Here is a 22,019-nt window from a genome sequence, read left to right on the forward strand (position 1 = left end):
TATTTTTTTTGGCTTTTATTCACTTTTTTTTTTTTTTTTTTTTTTTGTGAGCTTTTATCTTATAGAGATGTTGTTATTGATCATCTTTGGCAATAACTATGACCGAGGAATTTTTTGCTTTATGTAAGGTTGACACTTAGGATTTGGTTCCTTTACCTTCTAGTAAGAGTACAATTGGTTTTCATTGGGTTTATAAAATAAAAACTAAGTCTGATAATTCAATTGAGCAGTATAAAATGTGATTGGTTGTTAAGGGATTATTTCAACAATATGGTAAGGATTCTGAGGAGACCTTTGCCTTTGTTACAAAGATGACTGCTATTTAATTTGTACTCTTATTGTTGTTGTTTCTTCTCGTCAGTGGCATATATCTCACATGGATGTTAAAAATACCTTCTTGAATAGTGATCTTTAAGAAGAAGTCTATATGGTATCCCCCCTTGGTGTTTCTCATAACCCTAGAAAAGTTTGTAAGCTCAAAAAAATACAATCTCAAACAAGTACATTGTGCTTGGTTTGCAAAGTTCTTTGATGTGCTTAATTACTTCTCTTAGCTATCATCCTAGTCATAAAGATGTTACACTCTTTCTAACATACGCCACTACTAATCATATTCTACTTTCTCTAGATGTTGATGACATGATTATTACAAGTGATGATATTGAGAAGATTGTAGTCTTGAAATCATATTTAGCTTCTTGTTTTGAAATGAAGGAATTGGGCTTTCTTTAGTACTTTTTGGGTATTGAGGTAGCTTCTTTATCGAAAGGTTATCTTTTCTCTCAATTTAAGTATATTGTTGATATCTCAATTGTGCTTGCCTTATTGATACTAAGACTATTGATACGTTTCTTGAAGTTAAAGTTTGGTAATATTCTTCTTTTGATGGTAACTCCTTGCTAGACCTTAATTTATATCGATTACTATTGGAAGCTTGGTCTATCTCACCATTACACATCTAAACAATATTGCTTATGTTGTTCATATTGTTAGTCAATTTTTTGCCTTTCTTTCTACCGTTCATTGAGTTGTTGTTCTTTGTGTTCTATGGTATCTCTAAGGCACTCTATTTTAGAGTCTTTTACTTTTATCCACTTCTTTTTTGGAGCAACATGCATATTTTGATGTTAATTGGGCCAATGATCCAGAATATCATAAGTCTACCACTAGATTTTGTATATTTTTAAAGGATTCTCTTATTTAGTGGAAAAACAAGAAAAAGATTATTATTTCTCAATCCTCCATAGAAGCTGAGTATTGTGCTATGACATTTACTATGAGTGAGATAATTTACTTATGTTGGTTACTTGTTAATATGAGTATTTTTTTTTCTTACAACTCCAATATATTGTGACAGCAAAAGTCTTGTTTAAGAATAAAAACTATGGTGTTTTTAGAAAATATTTTTTAGTTCTTTTATATTATTTTTACTTGTTTTCTAAGAGTTGCTTTATAAAATAATTATACAAATATGTAGAATAATTAAAAATAAAGTACTAGATATAAAAATTATTTTTATTAAAAATAAGTTAAAAACATTTCAAGTGTCTAAACAGACTTTTATTTTACAAAAAGTCAAAACAATTTTCAAAAACTATTTTCTAGGAGCGTTTTGAAAATAGTTATTACATAGAACCTATGATTTTTTTTGAATCTCACATTAATAACTAATGAAACTTAAACTAGAAAATCGCTAACACTTTTTTAGCAATAGGAAGTGATAATATATTCATCCTACAATTGTAAATTTTGTACTCAATTACACAATTAAGAATTATAAAAATTTTATTACTCTAATACATTTTTTACTTTAGGATATTTAAAAACATGTTAATTTATTATTTTTTCAAATGATTAGTTCTTAAATATCATATTTTAATTATATAAAATAACAATAAATAATTTTCATAATTATTTTGAAATATGTTAATTACTATTTTTCAAGTTATTATTTTTTAAATATATTTATTTTAATTAAATTGGGTAGGAAAGAAATATTTTTATTTTTTATTTTTGCTTTCACGCGCATAACAAATTCTATATAAAGTCAGGAGACAGAAAGGAAGGAAAAGGGGTAGGCAAAGTTGAATGGCAGAAATAGGAAGCAAGAAGAGGAAAATGGGAGAAGAAAGGAGAAAAGCAAATGCCAAGAAAACAGACTGGCCTCTCATCAAACCTAAATCCAATCTCCAAGTCACTCACCTCAAAGATTCTCATCTATTCACTGTATGGATCCCTGTCTTTCTTTTAATTCTAATTATTTACTCTGTCCCTTCCCATATATTGTATTTAGTGTGAATAATGATTCTGCAAGAGAACTCATAAATTCTGACATTTTTTCCATGATTATACGACATTTTTTTTCTGACCCACCAAACTGATGTTCATATACATGTATTAATTTTTACAATTGCAAGCATGCCCACCTCAATTTTATGCCGCGATGATGTGAAAGGTCCATTAAATTTCAAATTTTGAAGAAAATTTGCATGTGCGTTATAGGTATTTTGTTGGGATTTCGGCTATAGACTTGGCGGGCGGCTGATGAAGTGGGAGAGTGCTTAGGGTTGTGTGATTGATGTATGCATAGCAACTGGAGGGGAAGTTTGTGAGTTTTTTTGGAATCGGACGTTGGGTAGTGATGATTTTTTATAAGGTGAGAGGTGAAGGAATGGAGATACTGAGAAGGGTGAGTGGCAATAAACAGAAGGATAGGGAAGAAACCTAGAACAACACCAAATTGGGACTAAGGGGAAACTGGAAAGAGAGGTGAGAATGTTTGTTGATGTGTACTGGAAGCTAATCACTGCAGCAGTAAGGAGAGAATGGGTTTAGGTTGAAGGTGTTATGCGGATGTAAGAACAAAAAGGATGATCGATTGAGGTGAGGAGAAGGACATGTTGGCCTGTGATTTAATGGCTAGTGTGGATATTCTAGAACAAATGACACAAAAAGATTTGTTAGTGGATCCAATAGTTGGAATAAGACTTTTTATAAGCGATACACGGTTAATATTACATTTCCATTAATATCAGTTGAATTAAATAAGTAAACTGTCGATAATATAGGATTTGAGCTAAATAATGATGATGCACCTCTTTGTCTGTATTTGGGTGCGCAACGAGTCCTAATATGCCTTTTCGAACTTGATAGAAGGAATGATTTCTTCTTAAACACATTCTTATTGAGTTATTCTGGTCATAATAGTTTCTACTTTGTTTAAGATGTTTAGGTGCAAAATTTCTTCACATCTGCTGAATCAAAGGCATTCGTTAAGATTGCTGAATCAATGGGTTTCACCCACCAAGGAAGTCTTGGCCCAACGAAAGGCGAAGCTTATAGAGATAACGATCGGACATCTGTTAATGACCCAGTTCTTGCATACACAATATGGCAATCTGGACTTAACAAATTATTTTCTGATATTAAGATTCGAGGGAAGGTTGCTGTTGGGCTGAATCCAAATATCAGATTTTACAGGTCAGTTGAACTATTTGTTTGTTTTTTTATTTTTTTCCCATATGGATATAGAATTATTTATAGCTGTCTGGTCTACTAAAACCATTCCCAGCTGTGAACTGATACAGAGAAGGATTATATAGCTGTAGGGAATTGCATCACTAGGGTTTGTTTGTTGTTTTGCAGACATCTAAGCTGTTAGTCTTTGAATTGGATAAGCATTTTTGGCTTATGTGGGGCCAAATTTGATATAGCTTGTTGAAAGTGTCTTTCTTTCCCTTTCAGTGTTTCAGTTTTGTTGTGCCTTTTCTTGTCTTCTGCTGCATAATTTGTCTCTTGCATGACCACACCTTCGAATTTCGGTTTATTTTGAATTCAGTATCTTGCTTACTTTTCAGGTACAAGGTTGGTCAGCGCTTTGGTCGGCATATTGATGAAAGTGTTGATCTTGGAGAGGGAAAGCGTACCCATTATACTTTGTTAATATATTTAAGTGGTGGTTCAAAACAGAAAACTAAAGGTGTTCAAAGCAATGTTGGGGATTCTTCTTCAGAGCCTCTAGTTGGTGGAGAGACTGTCTTCTATGGTTCACGAAATGGTATTGTGGCTGAGGTAAATCCTCTTTCCTTTCTGTCTACTTCCCTTGCTATCATTTTGCATTTTGTTATTGTATTCTTTCTTTCTTTCTTTCTTTTTTGACAACATTTTTTTTATCTTATCTGTTTGACATTAGAAGTTTCATTTTGTTGATATACATCGTCTTTGAAGCCAATGGTTTGCACTCTGCAGGTAGCTCCTACTGAGGGGATGGCTCTCCTGCATATTCATGGGGATATGTGTATGTTGCATGAAGCAAGAAATGTTACCAAGGGTATCAAGTATGTTTTCCGTTCAGACGTAGCTTTTGCTTGATGAGTACACAACATTTTTAAAGGTCTGGTAAGTTTTCAACTCCAAGTTTATCTCCAGACTTATATTTTGGAATTTCTTGATATTCATCTTCTGTAGCCCAGCCTTGTCATCCTTGATTTAATGCTTCAAATTCAAGTTTTTGTTTTCTGACTGTTAACCATAAAAAGAATTATATTTACAGGCTTAAAAACTCATTTTTAAAATAATTTTTTTTTACCTTTATGGTATATCAAAAAGAATTCTGTGTATGATAAACCATTCACCTTCTTGGTTGCTGTAACTAGGTTGCATTGTGCTCTGGCACTAGCAAAGAAGGTCAGGAAACCAATGATAAAGATAAAGTTCAGCAAGAATATATATAAAAAAATAAAATAAAAATTCAATGATGTATTTGAGTGGGGCTAAAAGCTTATATGTGAGGCTGTAAGACAATGAAGACATTTGTTTTCATTTTGAAATCATTTACACTGATTAAAAAAATCATGAGCAATGTGTATGAGAACTCTTGAACCACTGAAGTATGCATGACAAAATCGAGCTGCATATGCTAATTAGAATGCTTTCTTGAAGTTGAACCTTATTCCATTTGTCATGGCATGGTATTCTAGTTTCAGAAAAGGAAAACAATGTCATTACTCTGCTTGGAATTCTGGAAGGGGTGGGGGTTTGGGGGAGAGGGGAACATAATAATGGAATTTTATGTTTTGTTCATAATGATGCAATGATTGCTGTCTATAAAATGATTAGCAATGCATAGAGGCACATTAACACATAGAAGCCAAGCTCTAGGAATAGTGTGGCTGTGTAGTTCCTGAACAATTATCTTATTCCCATGATCAAAAGTTTATCACCCAATTATTTGCTGCAAAAGTTTTCTACTGAGTTTTGTATCTAATGTTATTCTGAATTCTTATCAGGCTGCTTTTGGTAATTTGGAATAGTAAATCCTAGAAATGGTTCCAGAATACTTTTTTTCTTTTATTTTTATGCCATAATTATACTGCAGTGTACAAATTGGTGGGAGATGAGCTGCAAGGAACTGAGTACCGTGTAGGACTTGTGCATAGTTGATCTGTACTCAAGCTCGGTTAGCTCTTGAACAAGTGTCTTTTTATGGTGATCTGCTAAGGCTGAGCTTGTTCACGTGCCTAATAAAAAATGATCATTCACCCAATCAACATAAGCTTATTTGTGAACCTAAAATTCCAGTATCTGGAAGGCAACTCTAGTGACATCCTACTTTAAGAAAAAATGGATAATGAATAAGCGTACAAAGAAGTAGAACTTGGGTGTTGGAGGTTTGCCGATGTGGAGAAAGGCACATGCACCATAGGCACGTGGGATGCCTTCAAGAGGGAGATCAAGAGGCAATTCTACATGGAGAATGTGGCTTACTTGGCAAGAAAGAACATGAAGCGTCTTACCAGTTCGATCCATGAGTATGTCAAGGAGTTCTTTATACTTATGCTTGAGATTCTTAACATGATGGAGGAGGAGTTGCTATTCAACTTCATGGAGAACCTACAAAATTTGGCTGAGCAAGAGCTAAGACGTTGTGGTGTCCAAGACCTTGCCATGGCCATGGCAACAATGGAGTCCTTAGTAGAGTACAAAAGGGGGAAACTCCTCTAAGCCAAAGCCATCATTCAAGAGTAATCACAATAAAGGTGGGGAAGGCAAAGGATCAACCATGGCAACAACAGAGTCCTTAGTAGAGTACAAAAAGGGGAAACTCCTCTAAGCCAAAGCCATCATTCAAGGGTAATCACAATAAAGGTGGGGAAGGCAAAGGATCAAAGGGCTATATTGCTGTTAAAGAGGGATCCAACAAGACCTCTAGTGGTAAGGATGGAAAAGGCAAAGACAAGCAGAAGGAGTTCACGCTTAAGACTAACTGCTTCTATGCGACGGTCCACACTAGGCATAAAACTACCCTTACCCTTAAGAGGAAGACCCTGAATGCCATGATCAAGGAGAAAGAAAAGGAGGGAGACACTCATGTTGGGTTGATGCAACTCCTAAAGGCCCTTAAGACTAAGTCCGTGCCTAAGACTCCTCAAACCAAAGGGTTGATGTATGTGGAGGCCCATGTGAATGATAAGCCCACCAAGGCCATGATGGATACCGTTGCCGCACATAACTTTGTCTTTGTGGAGGAGGCTAAGAGACTAGAGCTCCATGCATTCAAGAAGGGTGGATGATTTAAGGTGGTCAACTCTGCCGCCAAGCCACTCCAAGGTGGCGCACGTGGGGTGACCATACACATTGGCACATGAGAGGGTTAGATTGACTTCATAGTGGTGCCAATGGATGACTTCAGGGTTGTACTAGGGATGGCCTTCCTAGGGAAGGTCAAGGTAGTGCCACTACTGATTTTGAACTTGATGGCTATCATGGAGGAGGACACACCATGTGTAGTCCCCATGGTCACCGAAGGTACACCTAAGATCCCCTTGCTTTTAATTATGCTAGAGAATAAAGGTTTAAAAAAAAAGTAGGTGACCTAAGGGAACCCATGCTTAAGGAAATCAAGGGATTCCTTCATGAGTTCAAGGATGTGATGCCACCAAAGTTGCTCAAGAGACTCCCACCTAGGAGGGAAGGGGATCATAAGATTGATGTAGAGTCGGGAGCTAAGCCCCCTACTACGGGGCCGCACAAGATGGCACTGCCCGAGTTAGAGGAGCCAAGGAGACAACTTAAAGTATTGCTGGATGCGGGCTTCATCCAATCATCTAAGGCTCCATGCGGTGTGCTGATGCTTATTTTAGAATAAGCATGATGGATCCCTATGTACCTGCATGCGTTATCGGACACTTAATAAGGTGATTGTGAAGAACAAGTACCCTATTCTGCGCATTGTTGACCTATTTGATCAGCTTGGTAGGGTGAGGTACTTTATGAAACTTGGCTTGAGGTTAGGTAGTATTGTTGACCTATTTGATCAGTTTGGTAGGGTGAGGTACTTTATGAAACTTGGCTTGAGGTTAGGCTACTACCAAGTAAGGAATGCGGAAGGGGATGAGCTAAAGACAACATGCGTGACCCGATATGGATCCTATGAGTTCTTAGTGATGCCTTTTGGACTCACTAATGCTGCAACTACATTCTGCATGTTGATGAACAAGATCTTCCATCCTTATTTGGATAAGTTCATAGTGGTGTACTTAGATGACATTATTGTCTATAGCAACACCTTGGAGGAGCATGTGGAACATCTAAGGAAGGTCTTCACATTACTCAGGTAGGACAAGTTTTATGTTAAGAAGGAGAAATGCTCATTTGCTAAGGAAGAAGTGAGCTTCCTAGGGCATCGCATTAAGGATGACAAATTGATGATGGATGATAGCAAAGTCAAGGCCATCTAGGAGTGGGAATTGCTAACAAAGTGCCTCAACTAAGGTCCTTTCTTAGTCTAGTCAACTACTACTAACAATTTATCAAGGGCTACTTAGCCAGGGTAGCTTCAATTACTAATCTACTAAAGAAAAACAAAGCATCAGATTGGGATGATAAGTGCCAACAAGTTTTTGAGGATTGAAACGAGGTCGTGATGGAGGAACCAATGTTGGCACTTCCTGACCACACCAAGGTGTTTGAGGTACACACGGATGCCTTTGGCTATGCTATTGGAAGGGTTCTTGTGCAAGACAAACATCTAATAGCCTTCGAGAGTCGCAAGCTCAACGACACTAGGAGGTAGTATGTGGTGCAAGAGAAGGAGATGACAACTATCATCCGTTACTTGTGCACATGGAAGCACTACCTATTGGGGTCTCACTTCATAATGAAGACCGACAATGTTGCCACTGACTACTTCCAAACATAAGAGAAGCTAAGTCCTAAGCAAGCAAGGTGACAAGCCAGAGTACATGCCAGAGTACAAGTCAGGAAGTGCTAATCATGTGGCTAATGCCCTAAGCCACAAGGTGGAGCTAGCATTTATGACTAGCTAGCCCCAAGGAGATTTGGTGGATCCAAGTGGGTTGGGCACCTTGGACAGTGACACACAAGGGCACTACTAGAATCAACTTACTATCGACTTCAAATGCGGGATAAAGTTGAGGCCTATATGAGGACTTGTCTTGTGTGCCAATAAGACAAGGTGGAGCAGCAACCACCTAGAGACATATGTTAGAGCCACTACGCATGTTGGAACAACCATGGGAGGGTGTCACCATGGACTTCATTATCGGATTGCCTAAGTCTAAAGGCTATGGTTTGATCATAGTGGTAGTGGATAAGTTCATGAAGTAGATAAAAAAGGCGAATGCTTTACTGGAGTTATATTTGAGGCACTTTGTCAGTGCCAATCAAAGATATGGGGCTAAGTTGCTGAATGTGGCCCAATACTCTTACAATTTACAAAGGAATGAGGCAACTAATAGGAGCCCGTTTGAGTTAGCTATGGGGCAGCAACCACTGACTCCTTACACACTAGTGATGGACTACATAAGGAGAAGTCCAACGGCTTACAAGTTTGCTAAGGGGTGGCAAGAGCAAGTTGGCGTTGCTAGCTCATGCTTAGATAAGGCTACTAGGAAAATGAAGGAGTGGGTTGACGAGAAGAGGTGACACATTGAGTATCGGGTTGGAAACTTGGTGCTTGTTGAGCTACTTCCTCAACAGTTCAAAGTCCCTAAGGTTGATGCACTAAGGCCTTGTGAGGAGATATGAAGGTCTCTTTCCTATACTTGGGAGAGTCAGCAAGGTGTTTTATCGGGTGAAGTTACCTCCAAGATTGAAGATCCATCATGACTTCCCAACTATTTGAAGCCTTATCATGAAGACAAGGACAATCCAAGCTGCGTGGTATAAAAAAGGGCGCTAATAGCTGTCATAACCTTGTACGACAAAGAGGTAGAACATATCATCGCATATTGAGTCACCAGGAGAAGAGGTGTGCCACATGCGATGGAATACTTAGTCAAATGGAAGGGACTACCAAAGAGTGAGGCTAGTTGGGAGCTTGTAGATGCATTACAATAGTTCCAAGGGTAGATTGAGAGGTTCCAAGCAGAAGGCATGACGAGGATGTTTGTAGCATTGGCAGGGGAGAGTGTCACAACTTGATCAAAATGACCCGCTTGAGCTTTTATAAGGAGCATGAAGCTTCTGGAACTATCTAGAGTCATCTACACATCTCTACTAGTGAAGGAGGGTAGACGATTGTAGAGAAGCCTATAGGCATCTGCACATCTCTGTACAAGGAATGAAGTTAAGGGGTGTGGAGAGTTTTAGAGAGTTCTAGAGAGCTTTTGTACATATCTTGTACATAGCATATGTTTAGGGATTTCTAGAGAATTCTAGAGATGTAAGGAACCTGAGGGTTCTAGAGAGTTCCATAGGTGCCCTATAAATAGAGGATGACCTCATTTGACTAAGACCCCAAGCTCTTGAGAGCATTCCTAGTCTTATAAAGCATTCTAGTGCGATACAAGTTCTATTCTTCCAAACTCTCTAAGTATTGCTTCCTTTGTTGTTCCTAGCTTCCGAGCTAAGTCGGGTTGCTTGGCATAGAAAGCTAAGATCAGGGAAAGGTTGACTCAGCAATGTTAAATGACCTAAGTTGTCTAGCTTAGGAAACACTTAAGTCTGTGACATTGAGCTGTTAATGAATAGCTTGCTGATTTACCATCTCTGCATGTGAGATGAATTGAGTGTGTTCAAGTGACTTTCTTCATAAGAATAATAGGGTCACATTAAATGATTGCACCACTTTTCCCATATGACTAGTAGTGTCAGATGGAATGGCTTTGTGCAGGCTACTTTCCTATTCTCTCCATAGGATGGTTGTTTGTGTCTGTCCAGGCACACAGGTGTATGATTGGAAAAGATAAAAGTTCTTTCATCAATTTTGGTCAGTCAAATAATTTGTCTAGATCAGAGCAACAATAACTTTCAGTCTACAAAGGAATACAAATGCCTAATTCTTGAACCTTTGCTTGATTGACATTTGAGTTTGTAAAGGCAATGAATTTTATTTTTTATTTTTTATTTTTATTAGTTAGAATCTATTCTTAGTATAGTATTATCAAATGTTGGAGTTCGATTTTCTATTGTCTTAAAATCATTCTGATTTTTAATCTTGCCATTCAGGTGAATTCCAATTTTGTGTTCTTGGATTTGTGCAACTGAACAAACCAAAGCAAATGCATAAAACCATGACCCATGGCTCGTGTATTGCTAAGATGACTGGGTTTCATAGAAGTATCTAGATCTTGTTGTTTGTTCTGTGTTAACACAGTAGCAATATACACCTACAATGTACCCTATTTTTCTTTTAATGATTTGACTGCCGTCATTGCTGGTATGTAATCCAAGTTTTACCGATATTTCTATTTTTCTTCTGTATCAATAATCATTTTTACTATAAATCCTCTCCTACCAAGTTTCACTTTGGTATCAAAAGAATAAATTGATTTGAGTTTTTGGTGAAAGTTTAGCATAAAATACTGAATGATGAGGATGGGATGGTATGGTGGGGATTGAAGAGTGGCATGTTTTCAGTCAATCCCTTGCATTCCATTTTGATGTCAAGGAGATATGATCCATTTCCAAAAGACATTATGTTGAACCCTTGGGCACCAAAGTGGGTTTTTTTAGCTTGGGTGGCTGTTTGGGATAGGATTCTCACCACAGATTAGCCAAAAAAGAGGGTTGGACCTTAGTGAACGGATGATGCTCTCTATGGGGAAATGGAAAGAATCAGTGGATCATCTTTTGGTTCACTGCACCAAGACAGGAATCTTATGGCAGCTTGTCTTCTCTTTGTTTGGCGTAGAATGGGTGATGCCAGATTCAGTTGAAGAGGTCCTCTTAAGTTGGCAGGGGAACTTTGTGGGGAAAAAAGAAAATTTTTTTGAAGGGCTGCTCCTTCATGCATTTTGTGGATTGTTTGGAGGAGGGAAACAGGAGGTGCTTGGACAATGTGGAAAAATTGGATCAAGCCCTGACATCCTCCTTTTTCTTACTTTTGGAGTGGGTGAGGGTGGGCTTAAATGATGTGACTAGGTCTATGCTAGACCTAGTTGATTGGCTTGGTGTTGGATAAGGGAAGGAGCCATTGCTTTTGTATTCTATTTTTTCCCCTTGCCTTGGTGCCCTTGTACATGTCATGTGTACTTTGGTGCACTTTTTAATAGATGTTGTTAATATATTTTTTTGCTTGCTTATCAAAAAGAAAAAAAATAAAAAAAATCTAATGACTCTATTTTGGTAAGCCTTATTGCAAGAGCTCATCAGCATCATTCCAACATTATTTCCTGTGGCAGTATCTTCTTGCGCTTTACTTTTCAATTTAAAACTCATTAAGGATTTTGAAATTTTGAGAATTTGATCTGCATTACTTATTCACCAGGCCATCACCCAGTTATCTAAAGCTAGGGCACATTCAAGGACTAGAACTGATATGTTCATGTAGTTGCCTATCATGATTCCTAAGATAACTTCCTGAGATAAATGCATAAACTTTCTCCTGAAAGTAGCTGTTCTTTGTATTAATTACGATTTATATTAAGAGGATAAGTGATTGCTTAAGTTCCCCGTTTTGGTGTGGGCATGATGGTGTCATTCTCAAATAATCTGATAGCTCATATTTTAGGTTCCTTCTTGCCACCAACTTTAAAAAAGATTTGAGTTCGAGTGTTCTGAGGATGTCCATTTGGATCTGAGTCAAATTATTTAATATTACTCCTTCGGGAAGGTGATATGCGTCAGATCAAATGCACTCAGACAATGAAAAGGCTCGCACTACCTATTTGATCAGCTTATACAAGAAGGAAAAAGATTCAGACATGACATGAAGAAGGAAAAAAGTTGACCAGGCGCACACTTGTGTGTTATTCTGGATGGAGATGACGACATTATTTGAATTCTATTGCTCACTGAAAGAGAGACATTTCTTGTTTGATGGATCTGCCTGAAGAAAGATGGTAATGGCCCCTGTATCTCTATCTTTGCTTCTTAGTTTCACCCAAAAATCCTAGAGGAACCCTTCAGGTCTGATGTCTGTGTTCGTTTAGAGAGACTTCTGTTCGGGAAAGTTTCTGATGGGAGGACTGTGTATACCACGAGTGGGGTCCTTACCACATGAACACCATCTTTCCAAAGGATAGCGCCTGATATAATTGGATGCATGGTTATCTCTGGTCCATCCACCCTCACTGAAAAAGATTTCTTCTCTCCAGTGGCTGAGAATGAAAGAACAGGGGGATCCACCTTAACCTCGAGAGAATTGGGCATGTAGATGCTAGCTTGGTAGGTTGAGTTCGGGGATCCTACATTTGTGACCGTCCTTGTGAAAATGCCCATGATTCTGTGGCCATCTTCAATGGCCAATGAGAATGAGGGATAGTTTAGATCCCAAGCTCTGCCCGGTTCGGTGCTATTGCAGACACTGCTGTCACCAGTGATGAGTCTTAATGTGCTGGTATTGTAACCCTGCTTACAGAGGAAGTTGATGTACTCTTCCTCAGATGTCTCATAGACTAAGCCAGGATCCGCTGCCTTCACTGGGTTGATATGACCGGAGCCATAAGCAAATTCTTTGTCATCGTTCTTCCTTGGGTCCATCGCATAAGCTGTTTTAAAGCGGTTGAGAAATGAGTAAGAAGTTGGAAGAAGTTTTTACTTTGGATTATCTCTCTTTTTACCTGTGGTCATGAGGGCAGATTTGATGGCAGAAGGAGACCAGCTTGGGTTAGTAGCCTTGACATAAGCTGCAGCTCCACTAGCATGTGGGCAAGACATGGAAGTGCCAGAGATTATGTTGTAGTGGGTGCTCCTAGTATCGTGCTGATAAACTGAAGGTGGTGCAATGGGAGACCAGGCCGCAAGAATATCAACACCAGGTGCGGTAACATCAGGCTAAAAATTTTCATTCCAATCTCTCTATTAGTTTGTCAGTTTTTCAAAGCAACTGCAATGGTGAAATGACAATAAAATTCAAGCCTAGGAGATACAGTTTACCTTAAGAATATCAAGAGTGATGGGGTTAGGACCTCTGGATGAAAAGGAGACCACGGTAGGAGCCATGACATCCTTCTGAGTCTCACCAGGCAGAATTGTCGCTATAGGATGCCTGAAAAGGTTATTATTATCAATTTTGACGTTACCATTTGATCTATGATGCTAAAACTGAAGGAGAAAACATTTGGTGATTTACTTGGAAGATCTGGTGTACTGCAATACTTTGTCTATGTCTTGTCTGCGGAGGATTGTTGTTGGCAAGGGGAAAGAGAAGGCAAAATCATTGAAATACCATGCAGGCATTATAATTCCCACTCCTCCTGCCATGATAACACCAGAACCATCCCAAAGGCTTTCACAGAGAACGATCTTTCCCTTGACTTTGCTTGAATCAAGCTCCCCAGGAAAGCAGCTTTCCGAGCTTAAAGGGATCTGATGGCCAGAAACGTTTGCTGCATCCCCTCCCCAAATTAAAGGATATGTTCCATTGAGCTCAAAGTTATTGATGTTAACTCCCTTCAGTTTGTCAAGTCAAAAGAAAATAAGAGAATGGTAGCTTGAGGGTAGCTCTAGATGAAGAGAAGCAAGGGCTCACCTTGAATGTCTGTCCATTGCCAAGTACCAATTGAGAAACAAATTTCCTGTCAATGCTGCTGGCAGTTACAGTTAGTGACCAAGGCGAGTAATTACTGATACCCCCCAGTGGCCCATCGTTTCCAGCAGAATTTGAGGTTAATATCCCACTTCTCATTGCATGAAAAGATCCAATTGCTATTGGGTCTTCAAAATATTGGAGGGTTAAGGAGCTTCCCAGGGAAACTGAAATGATATCAACCCCATCTGCAATTGCATCATCAAAGGCAGCAAGTATATCTGCAACAGCACATCCTATCACCCAACAAACTTTGTACACAGCAATCCTTGCTTTGGGGTGTCCACCTCTGGCAAGTCCTTCAGCTAGGCCGTAGTAGCTTGCTCCTGCCACCTCTCGACCTGCAGCGGTTGAAGCCGTGTGAGTCCCATGTCCCTCTGAATCCCTTGGAGATTTGATGTCTCCATCATAATACTGATTTTCGCTGTTGTAGTATCGAGCTCCAATTATCTTGCTGTGAAATTTCAGCAGTTCTGTGAGTTTTTATCCGCATTGGAACACTGAGGAGGTTATATCAGAGATTGCTCACTTGTTGCAGGTGAAGTTATTCTCAGTTTGGCACGTTCCTTTCCATTTTGCTGGTGGGGGGCCAAAGCCTTCATCACTAAAGCTCTCCGATTCTGGCCAGATTCCTACAGAATTAACCAAATTTCTACAGTTTTCATCTTAAAGAAGTACTAAGACCAAATTCATAGTATTGCAGTTCAGTGCTATTTACAGACTGACCTGTATCTAGTAGCCCAACAATCACATCCCCTCCATGGGAATCTCTGACATGGGATTGATTGAATCCCATGAAGTCCCATGATCTTGTTGTGTGAAGCTTTAGCATGCTGTTTGGCAGAACTGAAACCACTTCTTCCATATCTGTAACCCCAACTTGGTTTTTAAGTTAAGAAAAGGAAAAAAAAAAACCTGAAAAAAGGAAAATGGTAGCAGACGTGCATATCATCCTCTCTTCACTATGCGTGATTATTTCACCTGAAAATCTTGCAACTTCTTCATCTGAGAGTTTGGCTGCAAACCCATTAAAACTTCTTCCATAACTGTAAATTAGCAGCTCTTTTGCAGATGCAGTACTGCAGGTAAAAAAATGGAAGTACTTAGGATTTATTGTAATATTATTGCATGGTCCCATTTATTTCATGATTTAGAGAAGTACTATAATAGTTGACAATGATAGTAGCACAATTTAGTAACCTTCCAAGGACTCTCGCTAGCATTGAGTGATGCATCGATGTCACTGAAATGTCTCCTTGGGGTTTCTCTCCCATATAGATGATATGAACCTGCATATGAAACTGATTAGCTTGCTAAGAAATTCCAAGAGTGTTAATAGCATTTCGTGAATGCTTTCTTCGACGGTCTTTGATGAGTACAACATTCTGTCCTCTGTTAGCCACTCATCTATTATTAGGAAATTGTATACCTTCCTTTCATGGGAATAGCAGCTCAACACCAAAGCTGCAAGGAATGAAAGGTAGAGAAGAGGGAGCAGCTCTTGCTTAGCCATTTTCTTCCGTGATTCTATGGTGAGATTGGTGACCATGAATATTAGATTTCAGCTTATTTAAAGGGATGCTTCTTTAGTTGGTCTGTCCACAGCAATTCAGCTGTGACATTACTAAACACAAGATCACTTTTGTTGCATGTGGTTTGGGATCCTCGCCCCACTCATATGGAACAAACACTCGTTACGAAACATCTCTCTCTCTCCCTCCCTCCCTCTCTCTCTCTCTGTATGCTTTCGCTTCGCTGCTTCAATGATGAGTTCTCTATATCAAACAATTACAGATGGTATTTCTCTCTCTCTCTCTCTCTCTCTCTCTGTATGCTTTCGCTTGGCTGCTTTAATGATGAGTTCTCTATATCAAACAATTACAGATGGTATTTTCTGTCTCATTAGTATTAGTGCTGTTTCTCTTGTTGCATGTACGTACTTGTTTGTGTATCTTGTGTTTGTAGTATTACTCTTGCTGTGTATTGGCATTTGTAAGTTTTTGGATGGCTGTTTCCATGGCTAGTTTTCCATCTTGAATAAAATAGCCTCAGACATGTGTTGGCTCCTTTTTATTAAAGAGATTAATTCAAGAACCAAAAACAAGAGAGTTTGGATTGGATTTCTCTCCAAAGTTGAAAACTCCGATGATTATTAATTAATATCAGGTAATGCCATGATTTCTATTGAATTTCATCGATTCACAATCCAGACATTCTAATGGTAGAGGAAGCAGCCAAGCAGGTTCCACTTTACCATCAATTCCCATCTTTCTAATTACGAACTGCTTGGACAGGAGGAAAGAAGAGCTAGTCTCAGCCCAGTGGATTCTTGTGCTTTGTAGTGTAAAAAAATTTGAGAAAAAAAAAATGTATTGATGCAGTTGAGTGATTTTTCATATTATAATGATGAATGAGGATTAAAATATCGGAAATCATAGAAATTTTGGTGTTTTGAATTTTGTGAAAATATTGGGAAAATTAATAAAAAATTTTGAAAAAAAAAGTACTGGTGAAATGAAATGGATCAAAACTCATATAAATGTTAGGAAAAACTTCAACAAACAGTATAACATGCAATAAAATTATTAAGTTGTTTCATTTAGTGATAATATGAAAAATTTAAAAACATTTAGAAAAAACGATGTTTTATTTATTTATTTATATATTTTTAAAAATTTATTAAATGGAATTTTAAAAATAAATAATTCTAATTAATTTAATTAAAGATAAATTTTAAGGGGGACAAAGAATATATATAATTATATCAATATATATTTTATAGGACCAAGCTGCCGAGTATGCTAGCCAACCATTGTCCACATGGGAGACCAAGGCTTGATTTTTGGGTTCTCCTTTCCTTTCATTTTGTAAGTGTGTAGGCCAAATTTTGTGAGTGTTGGCCCTTTGTTGACCAGTCAAATATCAAGGTAAAATCTTCCAAAATCCTGATAAACCCAAGATAAACCTAAGGGTTGTGGAAAAATCGTGGAAAATGCTGACAAACCCAAAATAAACCTAAAAGTTGTCAAAAATGTTGAAAAACATACTTAATTCTTATCTATATATCATGTCAAGGTCCACAAATACATAGTATTTCTTTGAAATATCATCAAATATTAACCACACTATCGTTCTTGATGATGACCACCTTTAAGGAGGAAGTTGAAATTAAAGCATAGAGGAAAATTATGGTTTCGAAAAAGGCAAACTCTTTGGTTTACCATTAATAAAAGGTTCAACCATGATGGAGCATTGTGATAAAAAAAACAAGGATTCCTATGGTTGAGTTAGGTTGTGTTGAGTTTGCTGTTATCGACAAAGTAAGATAAAATATGATATTAATAATATAATTATTGATTGTTTATTTAAAAGTGTGAAGATGTGCTACAAGATACAAGATACGTTTGTTGTGAGAATATGAATGAAAATAGTATAAAATTAGAGGTGAATCATAATCTAAATGTAATAATGAACAAAAATGGAATTGATTTCCTATTCCAATTCTCTATTCCAACATTCAAAAAGTGACCTTAATGTAATGCAAAATAACTTGGTCCATTTTCCTTCTAATTTTTGTATGTAATGTACTTGTTCTCTAAATAGTGTAGAAACTAAAGTTTTTTGTATTCATTTCTAAGAGCTATGTAATATACTCGTGTTCTAAATAGTGTTGAAAATAATTTTTTTTTTTGCAACCATTTCTAAGAGCAAAGAAATGACAAATTTACACTGTAATATGGTTTTTGAAAAGATGGTTGATCATAAAGAGAATTAAATACAAGTTTTTAATGATAAAAGGTTTTGAGTTCCCTAGTACAAGTTGTGTTGTTTGTAAGTAATGTGGTTTTTTAGACTGATAGGTGATGGAATTATTGCTCTTATAATATTAATAAAATATATATATATGTTTTTTTTAAACCATGATACTTAGAGAAAAATGTAGGCTTATGTTCAAAGTTGCAAAAATAGAAAGCTAATAATTGAAGATGGGATGGGAGTGGTAACTACAAGATTACCATATGTACATCCAATGGCTCATGAAAGACTCATAACTTGTGCATGACTGAACAACAAGATGATCATAAGTACGAAAGTCATTCAAATAACAAATAATACTTGAGTCCGTCTCTAGGGCTGAATCTAACAACTCATTGTGGGCTCATCCTATCAAGGAGAGCTGAGCGGCCTAGTCCATAACCATTTAGGTTCTTGGTCAATGTTTAAGCCTATCCATTACCCTCATTTTCTTGCTCAATTGCCTTTGATAGGTGAAAGTAAGAGGAAAAAGTTGGTGTGGGATACGTGGCATTATAAGGGAAGTACTACCAAGATGATCATAGGCTTTATGCTTATCAATTGAAGAGAGGGAGAGGAGGGAAAAGGGGAAGGAGGGGGATACTAGTTCTTTTAGGTAAATGATCAATATTCAAGTAGGCCGACAAAGTCGATCATGATCAAGTGCTTTTTGGGTCATCTCAGACCTTGCGGTTGACGTTTATCCCCAAAATATTTCAAGTTGTTTTTTTAATAGAAAATATTTACTTGTTACTAATATTGTTTAACTTCTGTTCTTTTTTAGATCTCTTGTTTCACTTCGATAGTATCATAAATTGGGTCAATAGAGAGGAAATTAATGTATTTCCATACTTACTATTAAGTAAGTGAAATAGATCTTATTCCTATCTCCTCTTTTTCTCTCGCCTTTCTTATGTCATTATTCCCAAGTCATCCATTAAAAACATCTAATGTCATTTGGGTTATGCAATTCCGATAAACCTCTTATTTATTTTTTCTCCTTTCTTCTTTTACTTTAACTTCAAGTGCAAGGGTCATTTCCAATTGGGGGTGTCAATTTCATAGCGAGCCCTTTTATTACTTGTAGGGACCCTTATCTCTTCATGTTGTTGCTTTTGGTAGTGTTTGCTTCCCTTTTTTTGCTCTCCTTTTGCTTCCTTACGCTTCCTTTTGGGTGTTGTTTGTTTATTTATTTATTTATTTTTAATTCTTATATTTTTTTTTTGTTTTTAATAATGGCCTCTATCATTGTTTGTGCCTTATTTCAAACTTTAATATGTATTATGTCATTGGAACAATTATGTAGTGGCAAAGATTGCCAAGGTTAGGGTTGATCATTTTGACACGACTCAGACACAACATGAATTTTAGCAAGTTTTAGTTAGGTGTCCTAATCATGTCAACTTGTACAACTTTTATTTTAGTCCCTCAAGTTTATCTTCTTCTTCATTTTTTTTTCTTTTTTCTTTTTTCTTTTTCTTTGTTTTTATTCTCACCAACAATGATTCAAATGTCACTTAAATTAATGTACTCTTTCTTTCTTTTTATGATTGATATTTTTTTTTTCTCCACTTAGGATTGGATATGCGAATTGCAACGTCTAGGGTTTGATTTAGAAATTTAAGGTTTTATTTGGGAAGTGTATTAATAGATTTTATAAAAAGGGGATTAACTAACATTAGTTGTAAAAAATATTATCATTTAGTATTATTTAGTAATTTTAATTAGTGATAATATTTTAAATTAAAATTAATATTTTAAATTTAAATTAATTAGGTTTTATATATAAAATTTGAAGAAATTTAATTTATAACGTTATTTTAGAAAGTGTACAAAGATTAAAAAGAAATTTTAGAAAATGTATAAAGATTTATTAAAAGCAGTTTATTTTTAATTATTTTGTGGGTACACTCAGTCCATAGCACAAGAAAAGGGAAAAGCAGCAGAGAACTTGACAAGGCCATGAGCCGCTTCTAAGCCATGAAATTTTTGACGAGGCCAAACAAGGCCTTAGCTTTGGAGGAATCAAAGAGTTCTATCACATGGTAATCTCCCCTCACGAACTCTGCTTCCACCTCTACCCCATTTACCTTTAACATATCAACGAACTCCACCTGGCGGTCATGCAACAAATCTCCCTCACAGCCCGTCACCAACAACTTCCACCCCACCCGTCCGATCTTTGAACAGTGTTCTGAGGCTTTCTTAGCCATCGGATTGCTATACTCGTGATCGCGGTCAACGCCCTCCGGCAGTGATAATTGCCACGCCAGATCAGTAGCACACAGAGGCAGTACACCGTTTTTTTCCAACCTCACCTCTGACCCAGTTCTCTGGATCCCACCAAAAAATGGATGGTGCAAGATAAGCCCTCCGATCTTCAACGGCTCAAGATCTCCTACTGAATCCGCCACGCGTATGCCCGTGAAGTACGCTAGGTTTGCTCCCGCACTGCTACCCATGAGAAAACACCGCGACACGTCAGCATGCTCTGACACCCAAGCCTCTCCGCTGCTCTTGATCCAGTGCAGCGCCTCCACTCCGTCCTCGTAGGCTGCCGGAAGCCGATGCTCAGGCGCCAGCCTGTACTCCACGGAGACGACGACGGCACCGATCTCCGCTGCCATGTGAGCGCAGTGATCATGAAAAACGGTGTCAGCGGCGCTGCAGATCACGAAACCGCCGCCGTGGAAGTAAACGATGAGGGGCAGCTTTCTTGCAGCTCCAGCAGCAGGAGGGGAAGTATCCCGTGCTTCTCGGGGCAGGAAAATCCTGACCCAAATGTTCTTATCTGGGTTGATGGTAACATCTTTGGAGAGCACTGGGATGCGGGTAGTGTGATCAGGTGATGCAGCGGTGGTCGGTAAGATGATGGGCCTGGTGACGGAGCCATCGGGGTTGTTGATCATCTTGAGATAGTCATTGAAGTTGACGGGGGGTTTAGGTATTGCAGGGTAATCTGACATGTTGATCGCTGTAATATTTATGGTGGTCTAGTCATGAGTGCAAGTATAGTCACTACTAGATATTTATACCGAAGAGTAAAGGGGAGACTGGATAGTTCCACTTGGAATCCAGCCTATCACCTCCACGTCCTTTCTAAAAAAGTTTTACTTCCAAGTCGGATTTTTGATAAAGAGTACGATAGTTATAAAAAATAATCCAAAAATAATTTCAAATTTATCATAATTTGCATGGCTATCATACCATGTTTCATATATCTTCTTAATTCATTCTAAATTTTATTAATTATTGGCAAGATGTCTTAAATAATATTGTAAAATTTTAAATTAAAAATAGGGAGAATTACCCAATAGGGTGGCCGGGTTGGAACAATTAATAGAAAAAGTGATCTCTTCTAATAATTCTTAGGGATGATTTTAATAGACTTAAATATTAAAACTGTCTTTCAACTAAAACTTTTAAAATTTAAACCATTTAAAACATTTCACTTAATTTGTCAAGACATTTATGGTACATGGACTCATATTTATTGTAATTATTGATATTCAAATTTTAAATCAAAATTTTGGATATAACCTCTATAATTATATATAATTTGTTATTTAAATTTACTATTTAAAACAAAAATACTTTTAAAAAATATTTTCAAAATATCATTTATTGTTTTTTTTTTTTTACTTTTTTTAATTTTTATTCTAATTTTTAATTTTATTAAGAAAAAAAATAAGTTTTATAATTATATAATAAAAATGATGATTTTTTTTTCATATATATATATATATATATATATATATATATATATATATATATATATTATAATTTTAAATTAATAAATTATGTTTTTGTATTAAATTCAAGGAAGATAAAATGTTTAAATTTTCACTCAGATTATCTAAAAAGAATAAGAAAATGATGGAGAAGGTTTGATCATTTTTTTTTATTTTTATAATAAAATAATTTTTAAAATTTTATATGATTTTTTTCCTTTGTATAGTGTTTTTTTTTCATATATAATTTTTTTCTAAATGCATCGTGTGGATGATGTTAATATATTTGATATGTTGAATATTAATAAGGTATAAAAAGTTATTCTTAAGATTATTACTTTTATTATAAAATACAGGTATAACAAAAATATGTTATAATTACAATATAAATACACTTACATTACAATAAAACCTAATTAGAAAATTTTTGAATTTTTTTATAAAAATAAGAATTTTGTATGATCATATCACATTTCACAACATACCTATATCATAAATAA

General features: G+C 36.7%; 3 protein-coding genes across 4 annotated transcripts; 1 reads left to right on the plus strand and 2 right to left on the minus strand.

Moving 5' to 3' along the window:
* The first annotated feature begins 2,084 nt into the window (after positions 1-2,084).
* LOC117933911 lies at positions 2,085-10,811 on the plus strand. 2 transcript variants are annotated; one of them, XM_034855493.1, is made up of 5 exons: positions 2,085-2,226; positions 3,233-3,480; positions 3,858-4,071; positions 4,249-4,398; positions 10,471-10,811. In XM_034855493.1, exons 1-4 carry the CDS (start codon positions 2,089-2,091, stop codon positions 4,369-4,371), a joined length of 723 nt encoding a protein of 240 aa, XP_034711384.1. In that variant the 5' UTR covers positions 2,085-2,088; the 3' UTR covers positions 4,372-4,398; positions 10,471-10,811. The 2 variants fall into 2 exon arrangements, with proteins under 2 accessions (XP_034711384.1, XP_034711385.1); XM_034855494.1 differs by having other exon boundaries at positions 4,249-4,393.
* Positions 10,812-12,244: 1,433 nt separating this feature from the next.
* Positions 12,245-15,506, minus strand: LOC117933309 (cucumisin-like). Its single transcript, XM_034854679.1, has 10 exons — positions 15,423-15,506; positions 15,194-15,282; positions 14,975-15,072; positions 14,720-14,860; positions 14,523-14,625; positions 13,937-14,447; positions 13,538-13,857; positions 13,342-13,453; positions 13,026-13,239; positions 12,245-12,953 (listed from the first exon to the last, which is right to left on the minus strand). The coding sequence occupies exons 1-10, from the start codon at positions 15,504-15,506 to the stop codon at positions 12,343-12,345; spliced, it is 2,283 nt and encodes a 760-aa protein (XP_034710570.1). The 3' UTR covers positions 12,245-12,342.
* Positions 15,507-19,761: 4,255 nt separating this feature from the next.
* Positions 19,762-20,754, minus strand: LOC117933310 (carboxylesterase 1-like). The gene has a single exon (XM_034854680.1). The coding sequence runs from the start codon at positions 20,752-20,754 to the stop codon at positions 19,762-19,764; it is 993 nt and encodes a 330-aa protein (XP_034710571.1).
* Positions 20,755-22,019: the final 1,265 nt, after the last annotated feature.

Source organism: Vitis riparia, chromosome 16 (genome assembly GCF_004353265.1).
Source record: "Vitis riparia cultivar Riparia Gloire de Montpellier isolate 1030 chromosome 16, EGFV_Vit.rip_1.0, whole genome shotgun sequence".
NCBI classification, from domain to species: Eukaryota; Viridiplantae; Streptophyta; class Magnoliopsida; order Vitales; family Vitaceae; genus Vitis; species Vitis riparia.

Bases quoted from the DNA above. Each gene is read 5' to 3' on its own strand.
- LOC117933911 (XM_034855493.1), top strand. From the start codon at position 2,089: ATGGCAGAAATAGGAAGCAAGAAGAGGAAAATGGGAGAAGAAAGGAGA. The intron at 2,227-3,232 runs GTATGGATCCCT...TAAGATGTTTAG, and splicing joins AAGATTCTCATCTATTCACT to GTGCAAAATTTCTTCACATC. The intron at 4,072-4,248 runs GTAAATCCTCTT...TGCACTCTGCAG, and splicing joins GAAATGGTATTGTGGCTGAG to GTAGCTCCTACTGAGGGGAT.
- LOC117933309 (XM_034854679.1), bottom strand. From the start codon at position 15,506: ATGGCTAAGCAAGAGCTGCTCCCTCTTCTCTACCTTTCATTCCTTGCA. The intron at 15,283-15,422 runs GTATACAATTTC...TTTCATATGCAG, and splicing joins GCTATTCCCATGAAAGGAAG to GTTCATATCATCTATATGGG. The intron at 12,954-13,025 runs GTAAAAAGAGAG...GCTTTAAAACAG, and splicing joins ATCTGCCCTCATGACCACAG to CTTATGCGATGGACCCAAGG.
- LOC117933310 (XM_034854680.1), bottom strand. From the start codon at position 20,754: ATGTCAGATTACCCTGCAATACCTAAACCCCCCGTCAACTTCAATGAC.